The following is an 18,185-nucleotide window of genomic DNA, read 5'->3' on the forward strand; positions in this document are numbered from 1 at the left end:
TATATATATAGAAACAAATTGTTTACATTTGTTTATTACATCTTAAAGTGCTGACTAAAATTTATAGTTATATTTTGTAGTATTGCATTGGAAGAAAACATTTAATGCACCACAAATTTATTAATCAAGATAATAATCCATGTTGAAACTGGAGAGAAAGTTAGATGAGACTTCTGAGAAGGGGACAGAAGGATTTTAATGGGAAATAATTAAGAACAAAAATAATATTCATTGATATTCAAATTAAGATTCATTAAAAAAGTTGTTTTCAATTATAAATGCTAATGTTTTAGTTTTTAAATATTAGCTAGAAGATTTTTCTTTCTAGATTTTAATTGCTTTTGGATAAAAAAAGACAAAAATCTGTTTTTGAATTAAAAAAAATATTCTATATTTGGATAATTGCGTTAATTTAAATAGTAATAATAGTATGATTATTAACAATACAGACAACTGCTAAGGTGATTGGACATTTTATGGAATATTATAAATGAACAACAATTATTTAGACTTTGAGAAATCTTTCTCAGCATTTCATATTATTAATTTCTCTAATTCCACCAGATTATTCAATGTCAGGGAATATTTTTCTTGTTTAGACTCTTCAAATGACAAAGAAATTTAAAATAAATTTATATGAGAAATAATTTGTACAAAAGCTTTGGATATTAAATGTAGCATGAGAATATTTCTTGTAATGACTTAAAGAAATTACCAAATTATAGGAATTTTAAATTTGTCAACAACATTGGTGAGAGCCAGAACATCCAGCTGTAAGAACTGTAAAAGATTATGACAGAGGGTTGGGTGGGAAATGTTAAGTGTGTCTTAATGAAAATGACAACAAATGCCGAGCTAAATACAGGCCTGGCAGAATGGTTAAATAATTAAATGTTCTCTATTAGAACGCCCTACCATGAGTTTTACATTTCTCCCTTTGTCTTCCTCTTGTATCCCTTCTTCTTACACATCTTTCTTATTCTCCTGCCTAAATCTCAAATCAGTTGGGTCATGTGGTATGTGAGGGAATTCACCATTGTAGTGCATTGCTGCATTCACCATTTGTTGATCCTTTTGGGCAACTCATCAAGCAAAGTCCCAGTCAGTCCTAATCTTCATCAGATGTCTCCTCATCTGCTGTAACCATGTAGCATGTAGCATGTGGTCAACTAACATGAACCATCAATCCAGCTGGATCCTCAGTGAAAAGAACATGGTAAGCAGGGTCTAACTCAGAAAACTGAGCAGTCTGAGCTGGCACTTGTGAATCATACAAGTAACAGGACACATCCCAGTTTCTGAGTAGAGATGTATGGTTGGATATAAAATCCAACCAATAGTAACCTTGAATCCTACAAAGTGTCCTGGTACCAAAAGAGTTCAGGAAGCTCCTAAGAGTCCTAGACAATGCTCAAGTCTCACAACTACAGAGTAGAACAGGGAGAACCAGAGACCTAAAGACCCAAAACTTTGTCCTCCTGCACAGATTTTGGTAGTACCAAAACACCCTTGTCCAATGAGCCCACAACTGCACCAGCTCATCCAAGTTGTTTTTGGACTTCAGAAATACTGCTAATGTCATAATGAATCTCACTACTTAGACTGAGAATGAAGGACATTAAACTTCTGGTAGGATATTATATCTTTTGTGGGGAGACATTATAACCCCAGGGAGGAGATATTATCTCTGACTGGAAACAGTATAGCTGTGTAAGGCATGTCCACTGGTGAGGAAATATTCCTAGTAAGACATTGCATCACTGGTGCAGAGAGATTATACATCTGGAGAGAAGGCATTACACCAAGTAAAGCATTGTTACTCATGGGATATTATCTCTGGAAAGACATTTCTGTTGAGGTGACTCTTCGATGATGTTACCATTGAAATAAGATTAGTATAACACTTTTCCCTGGAAGCATCAACTCAAATTGTTCAAGAAGAACATCAACCATATCAAACACTCCAGTGTCAGACCTTTGACATCCATGGCACAGTTACTTCCACCAGGTCTCAGTTATCTTGGAAGAATTTTGACTGCTCTCACAAGATTTTTGACAAGATGACACAATCCTTTCTTCTGGAGTTCATCTGTCTTTGAAGGTCTTTAACAACCATAACACAATTCATCCACTGGACCTCACTAGTCTCAGAGAACCTTTCACAACCATGATATAGCAGCTTCCTTCAGACAAAACTATTTATAAATAAACTGTATTTAATCATAACATTTTTAAAGAACCTCATCCCTCTTCGTACATATATTATATATAAAATTCATGCATTAAAATATACAGCAATATCAACCTGCAGAATAATATCAAAGTATTAGCAGTATTTTTATATCACACTTAATAGTACTGCTCTATATAACATGTCTTTTGTTTGTTCTTACTTTCATCAAAGCGAAACTTTTCTTTGACCTTCTAGTTTTATTGAGACAATGAAGTCATAGATAAAGTTGTTAAAATAATTTCAATGATATGATAATAAAGAAGTGAAAATATGATGAATAGGAAGAATATGTATTTATTTGTAGAAAAGAGAAATTTTAAATTTTATGTCCATTTTAGCATGCTGGCAAAAATGAGATATCAGTTAGTCTATTAACAGATCTAATTAAGAAAATTAAGAAACCATTACAAATATTTCAACTACATTAATTTAAGCTCACTGATACTGGTGATAAAATGAATGTAAAATGAAAAGAAATGACTACAAAATCTGAAGGTAAAGCTGAGGCATATAGCTGCAGTCTATAGACATAATATATACATAATATATATAATATATATACAATGTATAACCATAATATATAGACATATAGGATAATACAACCATAGTCTAAAGATATATGGAATCATTTAGCAACTGTTTGCAAGAAATACAGAAGGATGTAACTACATTTAGAAACATAGCTACAGTCTATAAACATATATATGAGTGAGTGTGTGTGTGTGTGTGTGTGTGTGTGTGTGTGTGCACTCATGTGTGTTTATTCCTCACCACTGCTTGATAATTGGTGCTGGTATGTTTACATCCCTGTAACTTAACAATTTGGCAAAAGCGACTAATAGAATAAGTGCCGGGTATGAAAAAAATAAGTACTGGGGTAGATTCATTCCATTGAAATTCTTCAAGGCTGTGCTCCAGGATGGCCACAGTCTAATGACTGAAACAAGTAAAAGATGTAAGATAAAAGATATAGAAGCACATGGCCACAGCCTACAGGCATATAGAAATGTACAGCCACAGTACATATATATAAATAGTATATATATAAATAGAACTATACAACTATGAAATATAGAAATATAGAGCCACGTAGCCTGAGTCTATAAACACATAAAAACTATACAGTCATAGTCAGTAGACACTTAGAACAATAAAGCAACAAAATCTATAGAACCATATGAACACAAATTATAAGCATATTGAAACATAAAGCCATGGTCTATAACAGATTTATTTAGCAATAGAAACATATTTTGACAGTCTATATAGGTATATAGAACCATATAACAACAATCTATACACAAATAGAACCATATAGACACAGTGTGTTGATATATAAAACTATATAGTCTAGAGGCATATAAAAACATATAACTACTGTCTATAGACATATTGAACCAGAGAGCCTGTAGACGTAAAGAACCATACATCCAGACTCTAGGTATTTAGAAACATATGGCTACATTTTATAGACATTCTGAATCTTAGAGACAGTCAATAGACAAATAAAAAACGCTTATAATTACAAACTATAGACATATAAAAGCTTAGAACTAGAGACTACATATATGGAACAATATAGTCACAGTCAATAAAATAGACACAGGGAAATGTAGAGTCATACTTTATAGATATAAGGGATCATAAAATCAGGATCTGAAGCATATAACAACAGTATATATGCATGTAGAAGTATACATTGCCATTCTCTGCACATATAGGACAATATTTCAACTGTCTGTAGACATATAGGGTCAGATAGTCATAGACTGTAATCATAAAAAATTGTATCCTCTCAGTCTATGGAGATTTATAACTATACATTAATAGTCTATAGACTTATAGAACAATACAACCACAGATTATAAACTTATAGAACTATATAGTTTCAGTCTGCAGAGATATAGTACCACTTAGTGTATAGATGTATGGAATCATACAGCTAGAGTTTAGAGACATATAAATTCATATGGCTACAGTTTACAGACATTTAGCCACTAGCTAAAGACTTATAGCACCATATAGTCAAGGTTGTTGAGCTGTAGAATCATAGAGACATTCTATAAGACATATGGACCCATATAATCAGCTTCAATTTATAGACAAATGGAAATGCCCAGTTATTTTTTGTATACCTGTAGAACTATTTTGCCACTGTCTGCAGACAAACAAAATCATGTACCCGTAGTATATATACATGTAGAACAGCCTATACGTATACAGAACCACACAGCAACAAGCATAATGAGCCATGTAACAATTATCTACAGACGTATAGAGCCATATGATATCTCAGAGTATATAGAGCCACATAGTTTCTCAATTTTGCCTGGTATCTCTCTCTTTCTCTCTCTCTCTCTCCGTGTATAAGTACCTGTGCAAGTACCACATAAAGGTGCCTGTGCCAGTGCCATGTAAAACACCCAGTATACTCTGTAAAGTGGTTGGTGTTAGGAAGGGCATCCAATCATTGAAACCATGCCAAAACAGACAAATGGAACTCATGCAGCCCTTGAGCAGGCCAACTCCAGTCAAACCATCTAACCCATGCCAGCATGGAGAATGGATGTTAAAAGATGATGATGGTAATGATAATATAATAGGCTATATACTTATAAAACAATATAATCAGAATCTATAGATATATAGAATTATATAGTCATTGTCTTTAATTGTATAGAATCATATAGCAAATGTCAATAGCTGCAGTGTTATGATACATGAAATAGGAGAATGGCTGATAAAGATTAAAGGATATTGAATTAACAAGTGGGGCTGTAGATGATGACTTAACACAGGGATGGGCAACTTTTCGTCAACTGGGGGATGCATTGTACCATTTCCAAGTGGGAGAGCACTGCATGATAAAACACATATGCATGAAATATTACTTACCCACTTTACACTGAATTTTTGCAGTTCTTTTTTATTTTGTTTGTCTTAGTATGAAAGTTTATTTCTCTTAGTATGAAATTAATAACCTAGAAACTCATCGAGGGCCACACAACAACATGTCAAAGGCTACATGCCACCCACAAGCCACAGGTTGCCCATGCTTGACTTACTATCACTAATCTCATTTTAACTAGTTTAACCTAATTTGCATCGATGGTTGGATCATCTCTAGCACTGCATATTGCCATTCAATGTAGTCTTTTGTCATCTTCACATGATGTAATATTTTGAGATCATATCGTCACATTTTTAAACATGGACAACTGTATAATCAGTCTATACACAGCTAAAAATATAATTCTACATTTGTTTTTCTTGCTAGACTATGTAAGGTGAGCTATAACAGTTTAAGTTAGTCCTTATTTGGATATACTGTCCTCCTAACCGTGTCTGGAGACAATGTCTTGTTTGTATTTCATTTTGTCACAATATCTATGGCTAGATCATTTTCTAACTCCTACCACTTCACATTCACAGTGCACTGGTACATTTTATCTTGGCACCAACGTTATAGAGGTAGTCTAGTCCTCAAGAAAACAAAACTAATAGCTCCTTTCAACACCCTACATTGCCCCTGCTTGTTTACCAACTAGTTTACAGAGTGTACTGTGTTTTATCCTGGCACTGACATAGTTGATGCCTTGTGCTCTGCAAAACAATAGGGGTTCTCATCACTATATTGTCTCTGTTCATGACATGACCAATAAAATGAAAAGAGAAAAAAGTTATAGCAGAAAACCAAGATGTGAAGGAGAAAAAAAGCAAGAGTATTGTAAGATGACAGTGTGGAAGAAAGGAAAAATGAGAAAGAGAATGCTAAAAGGCACGATGAAGGAGGAAATAATGGCAGGAGTATAGTATTGGCTGAGTGTTGTGAGAGTAGAATTTTGGAGAGCAAGTTATGACTAATCATTAGAAATGATTGACATTAAGAGTGTGATGGATGTCAATAATGAGTGATCTGGGATCAACTGAGTAATGTTTAGCAGCACAGAACTGTAATGTCAATCAGTGAGAAAGTTCATGAATGATGAATAGTGTGAGTGGCAATGGTATGAGTGTAATGGATGTCAGTAAAAGGGCAATGTGAGTGAAAGAGTATAATATCTAGCAGCACTGAGAAGACAGTATTAAAAGTTACATTTGCTGGTGAGAGAGAGACTGGGGAGAGTATATCAGATACCATCAGATCCAATGCAATCAATCTTTAATTATTCAGGCATTGTGATGGAAAAAAAAAAACATTAATGTTGCTGCATATTTACTGGAGAGAGAGAGAGAGAGAGAGAGGTGGAGGAAAACGTGATTCACAGAAATGTTTGGTGATAAGAAAGGATGATAGATGTTGATAGTTAATGACCTGGGAGTGAGGGAGTGGTAGGAGAAAGAAGTCATGGGAGAATGATTGGTGGTAGAAAAGGAGATTGCTTATGGACAGATATAAAGTTTTCTCTCATTTCCTTGATGCCATGGCACAGGGATTAGGTGAATAAAATATAGAGAAATAAAAGAGGACTGAATAAACTAGAGGGGCAGTAGATGATGATTTAACAGGTATAAATGGCCCTTTTAAAAATATCTTTCACCTTGTTTGCATGGGTGGGTGGATCTTCTCTGACACAGCGTATTGCCCATCAGCATGGTGCTTTCTCATCTTCATGAGATGCAACATCTTCAGATCAGTGTTCACCAGTTCATGTTATATCTCCCTGGGTTTCCTTCTTCCACAAGTTCCAATAACATTTGAGTGCTTAGCTCTTCGTTATGTAGCTATCATTGTGACCATATGCATTACATGACCATACTAGCATAGGCTTCTTTCTTGCACACTACATCTAATTCCTCTTATACCCAGTTTTTCTCTCAGTTCATTTGTATTTTACTACTCATGTACATCACATTACACTTTAGAAACACTGAATATATTTTCACCTGCCAAATCATTTAACATCACTGAATGACCAAACTAAATTTTACATAGTTTCCCACCTGCAAGGGAGTGATGCAAGATGTATCGAAATGATCAGTGTGATTAATAAAGTTTCCAGTATACTTTATCTTCTGTATCCATTGTTTCTACTATATACATATAGTAGAAACTATGCTATACATCTGTTCAGGGGGGGGGGGGGAATTCACAAAAAAACAAAAGATGAAGACAGGTGGTGTAGATAACGAACAGATGTATTAGTTTAATGCTTGGGAAGTGAAAAAGTCTTTAACGTTTCGAGACTACGCTCTTCCACAGAAAGGAACACAGAAAGAAACAAGGAAAGAAAATAGAGAATGTGTAGTGGCTAGCGATCTATCATGGCGAATGCTGGACAGAAGAGTCGCACAGGAGAGGTAGGAAGAAGGGGAGATAATAAAGTAGTGGTGATCCCAAAACGAAGGTGCGTGTGTATAAGAGAGCATGTATGTGCATGTGTGTATGTGTAGGTGTGTGTATGATGGTATGGGGCTGGGAAGTGGTCTGTGCTAGTGTGTGCATGGTGGTGTGATGTGATGTGATGTGATATATATATACTATATTATATATATTATATATATAGTAGTTTCTACTATATATATAGGCTTGAAAGAAATGAAGCTAGTATGTTTCGCTGGATGTGCAATGTCAGTGTGCATGTATGACAAAGTGTAAGTATCTTAAGAGAAAGCTAGGTATAAGAAGCATCAGATGTGGTGTGCAAGAAAGACGACTGCACTGGTATGGTCATGTCATGCATATAGATGAGGACAGCTGTGTAAAGAAGTACCAATCTCTAATTGTAAAGGGAACTTTTGGAAGAGGTAGACTCAAGAAAACACACGGGACATGGGACGAATGTTGGGCCTCATGGAGGGCACTTCAAAAGCAGAACATCCTTGGAAGACGATGTGTGAACTGGAAAACCTGTCACAAGCACCGCCCCTGGAAACGTGGAGAAAATTCATCAGCTTGTGCATGAGAGGATTGTGAGAGGGCAATCAATAACATTGCTGATGTTGGTGGTCTGTCGTATGGGTCCCTGCAGGCAATCATAATGCCTGCAAAGAATTGGATTCTTCCCAACAATGTACTCTGTCACCAAGCTCTCCTCACTCATGAGTTTCTTGTCAAAAACAACATGGTATCACTCCTGCACCCATCCTATTCCCCGGATTTAGCACCTGCAGACTTCCATCTCTTTCCCAAGATGAAAATGCAGCTCAAAGATCGCTGTTTTAACACTGTTGTCAAGATCAAGAGTGAATCACAGACGGTACTTGACTTACTTATGGAAAATGACTTCCAGGCAAGATTCCAAAAGTGGCAGGAACGCTGGAACTAGTGTATTCCTGTGCAAGGTGACTATTTCAAAGGAGATGAGGTTAAAACTTTCGTAAATAAGTTATTTTTTTATCACACATAACTAGTCTGGAACCTTTTTGATATCACCTAGAACCAAAAAGTTACAGGAAAACTGACGAAATTGAAAATGAAGATTGTGCAAATATTAATGAAATAGGCCTTAAAAAAACTCTCTCAATTATCACAATGAACACGATACTTGTTATCATGGTACCAGCACAACAGAGATTATCATCTCTTTGCCAAAATTAAAGAGTCTTCTTAAGGTTATGTCATCTTCATTTGTTTGCCAATCACTTTACATAGTATATTGGATGCATTTTATTAGGACATCAGTGCTAATGAGAATGCCTAATGGCCCCTACATCTGAGGAGACTACACTTTTCCATGATGTTCATGGTACAGACTGAGAATATGAATAGTAATGAGTTCAATGATTGTAGAAAAACAGGATGGGTGGAGGGGATGAGAGAAAAATAACAAAACAGAGTGGTGAGGGGAGCTGGTGATAGAGGAGGAGAGCTGTACAAAGTACCAATGTTAGTTATACTTGCTGTATAGTAGAGAGGGTACAAGGACAGAGGGTGAGAGAGAGAGAGATACATATATAGAGAGAGAGGGGTTAGTGAGAAGGTACAAAGAAGCAGGGTGGTAGCAAATACAGACTTAACAGAAGCTCTTGGACTAGAGAGCCAAACGTATAAACCTCCAGCCTCCCGTCATTTTTACTAGTTTTGATGTTTTTATGCTTGTATCTTTGTTGAACAAATATAGAATCAGGCTGTCAAGCTTTGAGTTGGTCCAGACTCAATAAAAATTGTGATTTGACAACTGATACAGAAACAAACTTAGCAAATGGTATTAGTCACAGTTCTCAATGTTTCTGTTATACTGATATTAATAGCATTGCAAGTATTTAACATTCTAATTAGGAATATTTAAGGTGGCTACCTGTTCCAAGGGCGTAGTTACTCAGTTGTGTTGCAGCAGCAGCAGCAGCACCACCACCACCACTACTGCCACTGTCATCACTGCCGCCGCCACTGCTGCCACCACCGCTGCTGCCACCACCGCTGCCATCTACAATTCCATTAACATCTATGATACTACTACCACCATAAACAACATAACATCATCATCAACACCACCTAAAGTACAATCACTACCATCACCATCAATATCATATTTAATACAGAAACTACCACCACCATTTACACTACCATTGCCTGTAATGCCATCTTCACTAACACAACTTCCAATAACATAACCATCCTTACCATCATGACAAAAATACCACCACCTCCATTTTCCCCAATAACAGCAGAGGTACATTACCAATTTTCTGGCATCCTTGGTTTTAGGACCAAGCAGGATCTGTTGTTTCATATCAAGATAAATTCCTTTAAGAATGCCATCACATTGTTAATAACATTTTCTGAGCAAACTTTTATGACATAAACTTTGTTTATTTACATTGTACTCTCTATCAAACATTTAACAATCATCACTGTCTCTCTTCTGTTACTCCCACCTCTTACACTCTCTTGCTCAAACCATTCTATTTCTCTTCTCATACTCTTTCACTTTCTTTATTTGATTGTCCTGGATTTTCTGTCATTGCACTATTCCCTATTCTCTCTCTTCGTCACATTGCCTAGAATGAATTAGGACAATATACAAAAGAAAGTTTTGCAGGGTTTAAGACAATCTTATCATGCTGGTGTTACAATAAGATGTATCCAGTACACTCAGAGGTATTGTGTGGAGAAGACAAATTCACTGTGCTGGTAGCATGAAAATGCACCCAGTACACTTTGTAAAGTGACTGCTATTAGGAAGAGCATCCAACTGCTGAAAACTAAAAAGTCATACCACAACTGTATGAGTGAGATATCTAAGATGGCAGTAATTCTGAATAACAACTGATATGGACATTACTGACCAATACAGCCTTTTCCAGCTTGATAACAGACATAAAATGATGATGATGGTGGTTTGCAACAGTTCAATATCTTATCACACACACACACACACACACACACACACACACACACACACACACACACACACACACACACACACACACACACACACACACACACTCCCTCTCCCTCTCTCTCTCTCTCTCTCTCTCTCAGCCAGTGTTATAAAGTATAAGTATTTTTTTGATGACTTCAATCTGAAAGTGCATTCCAGTTCCTAGTTGAAACTATTTCACTGGTCCTTGGGAAAGTTTCAAAATCACAATTTCCAATTTTGAATTTCCCATAAATTTGATACCTACCTTTCTCTATTGTTAATAATGTCAGTGAAGACAATAATTCATTACACATCATGACAACATGAAATGTAAGTATTAGTATGAAGAAATGAGAGTTACTTACATATTACTACAATCTCTCCCACTTTGCTAATTAAACATACAAGATAATTGCAAAGTTAATAACACCAAACTAATGATTTAGCAGAGATCAGATGAAAGAGAAGAAAGAAAGTATCAAAGACATCTGGTTATTCTCATCCCTTGAAAAAAAATTTATGGAAATTTGGGCATTTTACATATTCTGCATTTCTTGTTGTATGTCTGAGTTATATTTTGGATGTGCATTATAAACCCAAATGATTTGAAATATCAACAATAAAATAGTTTATACTAAGAATCCAGCTGAAAGCATAAGAAATAATAATGCCATAATGAGTTAGCATCAATTACAATTATTGTTACATCAAACTCTCAAACTACATAGATGATTGTTTCAAGCTACATATCTCAATATATTCTAAATGAAACCAAGTGACGATAGTTAAATGATGATATTCATTAGAAAGGTTCCAGGAAATTACAAAATTTATTATTCTTAATACATTTCTTAATACATCAATAACTGATTTTGTTGCCATTATACTCAGATTAAGCTTGACATTTTTTTTTATTGAATTAATTAACAATCAAGAAATAATTAGATTCCTGAGAACATTCACTATTTCATAATTTGCTTCTTATATACAGGGTGTCCCAAAAGTTACTAAAAAGTTTCAATTTTTGATAACTTCCTTAACTTTACAAATAAATTCATGAAATTTTGATAAAATATAAAGGTCATAATAGAAATTAATATGCACAAGTTAAATTTTGCAACACCACTACATCACGTATGAAAAATGACATCGCTTAAATGGCAGCTATTTTCGGCTTTGCACACCTATGCTCCTTCCAAAACTTGTACCAAAACTTTCCAAAACTTACACTGCTTCCCTGATTTATTTATTGATCTTCTCCTTCAGTTGCCCCAGGGTCTCTGGTTTGTTGATGTAAATCCTCTCTTTCAGGTATCCCCACAAGAAAATATCCAGGTCAGTCAAGTTTGGGGAATATGAAGGCCATTCAAAGTAGACCTCACATACGGTTCCAGCAAGATGGGACAACTGTTCATGCTGCAAGAAAAACAAAGCAGTTGCTATGGCAGTGCTTTGGAGAGAGAAAAATTTCCCACTATGGCAATGTCTTTCACGTTTTCCAGAGTTGACTAGCTGGAATTTTTTCTTATGGGGATACCTGAAAGAGAGGGTTTACATCAACAAACAGGAGACCCTAGTGCAACTGAAGGAGAACATCAATAAATTAATCAGAGAAGTGGGTTTGAAACTCTTTTGAGTGTTATGGTGCAAGTTTTGGAAAGAGCACATGCGTGTGAAGTTGAAAATGGCTGCCATTTAAGCGATGTCATTTTTGATATGTGATGTAGTGGTGTTGCAAAATTTGACTTGTGTATATTAATTTCCATTATATCCTTTATATTGTATCAAACTTTCATGCATTTATTTATAAACTTAAGGATGTTATTAAAAATTGAAACCCATCAGTGACTTTTGGGACACCTTGTATTTTCCAGTATAGGAATGTTTGGCAGAGTTTTCTATTTGCTTGTAAATCATCAGAGAAGATGTTTTTAAAGAAACAAATTGCTTTTCATGCCAAGAGATCAATATTGCAATGTGTCTAAACAGCTATTATTAGATGTGATTAAACTACACTAAGGGCACAGCAGAATGCTTCTGACAAAATTTGAACCAAGTGGCTGTCTTCAGTAAAAACACACTTAAGTCTCTGGTCTATAGGCATACTGTAATGTGTCTCTATCTTTTCTACTGCTGCTATAATGACCTCTACTTTACAGTACTGGCTGCAATTATACCATCTTCACTCAGGCATTCCTATCTTACTTTCTCTCATTGTCCTTGTTGTATCCACAAGCTTCATACTTATCATGATACTCAGTCTTTCTTTCTTAGAATGTTAGTCCTCGGCAATTCCTTCCCAATTCATATCTTTCCTGCTGCTGATGACTTACAAAGATCCAAGACAAGCATACATGTTTTTAAGAGAGCTGAAACATCACTACTTCTTCCAAAACCAGCAAGTAAAAAACAAAAAAAAAGGTAATAACCTGTCTGATGCATGTTGTTGAAGGTTCAGACCTTCCCCCTTTCCATATTGCCTGGATGTCAAAGGAGTTTGTCAGCTCCTTCATCTACCAGAGCTCCACAGTCACCAAATATGGAAACTGACCATAGAAATCAACTGCAGATGTTGAACTGAAAATAAGGCAAAAGTGTGCCTAGCTTTATACTAACTGACATAAATCATTCAAATTGCACATGTTGGTAGAGCAACTCTTCTATTATAAATCAGGAAAATAATAAATTCCAAGCAGAAGCAATGTTCTATCATTGAGTTCTTGATGAAGGAGGCTGCAGACTTTTTGACATCCATAAAAAGCTACAGACTGTTTCCAAAGATGACATCATTGATAAGAGCAATGTGCACAGATCAATGAAAAAGTTTAAAGAAGGATAAAACAAAGGGTAATCCAGGATTGAAGACAAACCACACAGGAGGAGACTATCAACTGTAACCACTGACACAAGTCACCAGTGAATGTACAGGTTGGTTTATGCAGTCAGCTGAGTCATGAGGTCTGAACCTACTGCATAACTGGACTGTAGTTAAAATGCATTGCGGAAGATGGTGGAAGACTTTGGGTAACTGAAAATGTGTGCAAAGTGGGTACCTTGGCAGTTGACACCCAATTTGAAGGAGAGAGGGGTGGAAACTTGTTCTAATCTCCTAGAAGCATTCGAAGCCAATAAAGACAAGTTTCTATTTATTTGGTGACAGTAGATAAAATAGATTGCAGGTGGATTAATACCCTCACTTAATGAGCTGAAGAGATAGAAGTGGCAATTGTAATAAAATGGATGGTTACTACAGTATTTCAAAAGATACAGGCAGATAAATAAAGAGATTGATAGATAGAGACAGAGAGAGAATGTGCGAGATGAATGGAGAGAGAAAAAAAAAGTGCTGAATGAATTATACTTACATGTTAACACATACACTTAGCAAATGATTTCTATTACTGTAGATACTTTATCTCTCACAGATCATTATGTCTGGTCTGTTTTTACAGAAGTTTTGACAGGAAGATTCTACCTGTATTATTTCATTTAGGTGCATGTTCTCCATTTTATTGGATTTCAATCTTCAGGACTATCCTTTGTATGAATTGAGTATACCATATAGGTATACAGAACTCTGATAATATGTAGGTATGCAGAACTGTGATAATATGTAGGTTATAGAACTGTGATAATATGTAGATATATAAAATTGTGATAATATGTAGATATATAGAACTGTGATAATAGATATGGAGGTATGAAAATAAATGTAGAAAGAAGGAAAGAACAAAAAAAAAAAAAAAGAATGCTGTACAGGAAGTATAATATATTTCTTTAAATATGTTTCATGAGATATATAGATACATCATTTACACATTGCTATCAAGAAACAATTCTAATTGTGACCACACTTTCTTGATTCAGATATAAGAAAATTAAATAAAGCCAAATTCAATTCAATTCCACTTCAGGAATATATCTTGACTATATTCTGTATCAATAATATTAAAATATTCATCTATATATCTATTTCCAAAATAGAAATATTAGAAAATGACTTACTTCAGTCATGTGGATTCAATGTCCGTCCTCTGGAATAAAATTAAAAAAAAGATATATTATTAGATGATGTATTTATTTATTTACTTATATTTTTTCATCTTTTTTCATCACTTCTGTTTATTTCACAATCTCCCAAACACTGATTTCTAGTGCACACACATTTTACAGCAGTATTCTAACACACACACACATTCATATGTAGCAGTAAACAGATATATATTCGTGGATATTTCTGATTGTCAAGAATGTACTGTAAAGTATAGAACAAACCTTGAGATATACCAGATAAGCAGACACTCTATGAATGTATGGTGACAGTAAAAAAGAGTAAAGACACCCTTCGGTCATGAATGACCATGAGATTGCACCTAGAAACTTACCCTCTGAGGCACAAGTCCAGGCAAAATTGTTTATGGAAGACCAGCAGGTGACCATGCATACCAGCGACCCCTCTTCATGCCACTGATATCATCCAAGGGAAAGGGAAAGGCTGATACAGTTTGGCACCTGTAATGTCACAACTCATTTCTACAGCCAAGTGAACTGGAGCACCATGAAATAAAGTGTCTAGCTCAAGAACACAACACACAGCCTGGTCCAGGAATTGAACTCACTACCTCATGATTGTGAGCCCGATACTCTAACCAGTACACCATGTGCCTTTATGGTCACAGCAGTCATATAAAATAGGGGCAAAATATTGTCATTATAAACTTTATAGGAAAGACAAAAGAAACACCTTGGGTATGTATGTCTGTGTGTGTGTGTGTGTGTGTGTGTGTGTGAGAGAGAGAGAGAGAGAGAGAGAGAGAGAGAGAGAGAGACATTTGTGGTCATTATTATTTAAGGAGACACAGGACTTGGCCACAAAAAGAAAAAGAATGGACATTTTCTATAAACATCCATTTAGCTAGACGGTGTAAGTATACATCATGAAGAATTCTTTGCAGAAAATAATTATTGCTGTGAGTAATTTTAGAACTGAAAAAACCCCTCCTTTATGACACCATTTATTTCAGACAAACTTCCTCAAAATGGCTGCCATGTTATTTCCGTATTTTCTATTTGAAATCTAAGAATCAATTTGACTGATGTCTAATGGAACATTACAGAATCTACCATTACAAATGTTTTCAAGGATGTTTCCAGCAACAAGGACTATTTTATTGCTCAATTTCACTCTCTTTTATTGTTACCATTGTCATTTAGCTCCATATAATCTCTAATCAAGTTGACTTATGACTACAAATATCCCAGTATGCATCTCAACTATCTAAGACCACATTATCTAGCATGTCCTTTCTTACAAGATGACAAGATGTAATTTGAGAAAAATTTTCACTGCCATTTCTTGCAGCTTGAGTAACAGTGTAAAGCTTCCATTGTTTTGTTGTTGTTATTGTTTAACCCCAAGTTAAACTTGTGGTCAAAGAACTATTTCCATTATGATCATACTGACAACATTGTCAAAGGTTTTTTTTTTTAACCTTTTTATCATATTTCTGTGGAAGCACAGTCTTTATTCCAATTAATTTTGAAAATAATGAAGGACTTAATAAAATTACATGGTCATTATTAAGTTGGTGTTTGGGAACATAGATTAACTTGAAATTTTGTTGGAAAATTTTAATTTAGATGACTTTAAAATAGAAAGTTTGTATCATAGAAACAGCTGTGATCTCAGACAGGTTGGAAAGATTCTACAACAAGCATTGATAGTGAAATCACTAAATATGTATATGCCATGGATTAAATTTTTTTTTAAACGGTCTTAATTGTAAAATTTGTGTATCCATTTGAGGAGAACATTTTTTATAATGATATAATGTATTCATTAATCAATTAAAAAGTTTGTTAGAAATGGCAGCAATGAATTGATACCTATCCATCATTTGTTATTTATAATTCACCATTCTCAGAACCTGCCCCTTACATGTTCTGAAGTATACTTGGCATGTATATTTGATAAAATGTGCATTTCTGAATTAGCCTAAGGGCTGATGATATACTCAGTTAAGTTCAATTAATTGTTTACATAACCTGAATATTGTTCTGCCAGTACTTCTGTACCAAGGTTGGTATTTATCTATATAATTGCTGTGTATGCATTTTAATTCTGACCTAACCCGATGCCTTACCTTCAAGTGTCTTATGCACCTGAATCTTATTATATATGTATATGTTTATATATATATATATATATATATATATATATATATATATATATACATACATATATTTCATTATATGTATTTATTTTCTCCTAGTTAATAAATAACTCGGATAAAATAAATTGGTTAATAGATACCAGGGTAGCAAAGATCACAAAATGACTGTGGTGTAACTTCTGTTTATGAGGTAGAAACTCCTTGTTATTTTGGGTACTTGAGTATATATAAATTTAGTAAATGGAGTAAAATGTATATGTTAACTGCATACTTTTATTTCCAACAAATAAAAGGAAGGTATAATTTGTAATCTTCGAAACATATGCTGGAAATAAAAGTATGCAGTTAACATATGTGTTTTACTCCATTCACTAAATTTATATATACATATATATATATATAAACAATATATGAGTATATGCATATATATGTACATGTATGTATATACGTTTATCTACATGTACATATAGATACATAACTGGGTACATGACGTGGCAAAAGAACAAGGACAAAATGGTAAACAAGGTGCAACAAACAAGCAGGCCACATAGAAACATCCCCTTCATCAGCTGCCACCATTAAAACTCCGGCGTTTCAAAGAATTAAGGCAGTACGCATCGTTAAAATGGTTTTTCCCACCAACACAAATTAAATTGTTTTCGTGGAGGGTAGTGGCGGACAGAAAACAAGATAGGAAAACGAAACAGGAAAGCTCGCAAGAAATGAAGCCAGTATGCTCCGATAGATGAGTAATGTCAGTGTGCATACCTGACAGAGCGTAAGTATCTTGAGAGAAAAGTTGAACATAAGAAGCATCAGTTGTGGTGTGCAAGAGAGACGATTGCGTTGGTATGGACATGTGGTGAGAATGGATGAGGATAGCTGCGTGAAAAAGTGCCACACCCTAGCGTTTGAGGGAACCCATGGAAGACCTGGGATGAAGTGGTGAAGCACGACCTCCGAACATTAGGCCTCACCGAGGCAATGACTTGTGACCGTGACCTTTGGAAATATGTTGTGTATGAGAAGACCAGGCAAGCCAAGTGAGACCAAAATCGAAGGCCTTTGCCAGGGATGTAGCCAGCCCACTTACGTGTAACATTCCTTCATTGGACACTAAACTCCGCTTGCGAAGACCTGTTGAGGCAATCGAAATCAAAATCGAACTAAATTTGTAGGAACACTAAACTCGGCTTGCGAAGACCTCTTGGGGCAAGCGAAAGCAAAATCATGATGGCACCGTCCAAGCGTGATCGTTGCCAGTGCCGATGGACTGGCTCCTGTGCAGGTGGCACGTAATACACCAATGCGAGCGTGGCCTTTGCCAGTAAGACATCCGAGCAAGATCGTTGCCAGTGCCGATGGACTGGCTCCTGTGCAGGTGGCACGTAAAACACATCATTTCGAGCGTGGCCGTTGTCAGTACCTGCCTGACTGGCCCTCGTGCTGGTGGCACGTAAAAACACCCAC

General features: G+C 35.4%; 1 protein-coding gene across 9 annotated transcripts in view; it reads right to left on the minus strand.

Moving 5' to 3' along the window:
- LOC106871878 (blood vessel epicardial substance-B) overlaps positions 1-18,185 on the minus strand; it is a 535,134-nt gene that overhangs the window by 389,350 nt on the left and 127,599 nt on the right. For all 9 annotated transcript variants that reach the window (XM_014918623.2, XM_052974861.1, XM_014918629.2 and 6 more), the window contains exon 2: positions 14,548-14,576. In XM_014918623.2, coding sequence (XP_014774109.1) covers positions 14,548-14,556 — 9 coding nt within the window. In that variant the 5' untranslated portion in view covers positions 14,557-14,576. The remainder of the gene's footprint in view (positions 1-14,547; positions 14,577-18,185) is intronic.

Source organism: Octopus bimaculoides, chromosome 19, assembly GCF_001194135.2.
Source record: "Octopus bimaculoides isolate UCB-OBI-ISO-001 chromosome 19, ASM119413v2, whole genome shotgun sequence".
Lineage (NCBI taxonomy): Eukaryota > Metazoa > Mollusca > Cephalopoda > Octopoda > Octopodidae > Octopus > Octopus bimaculoides.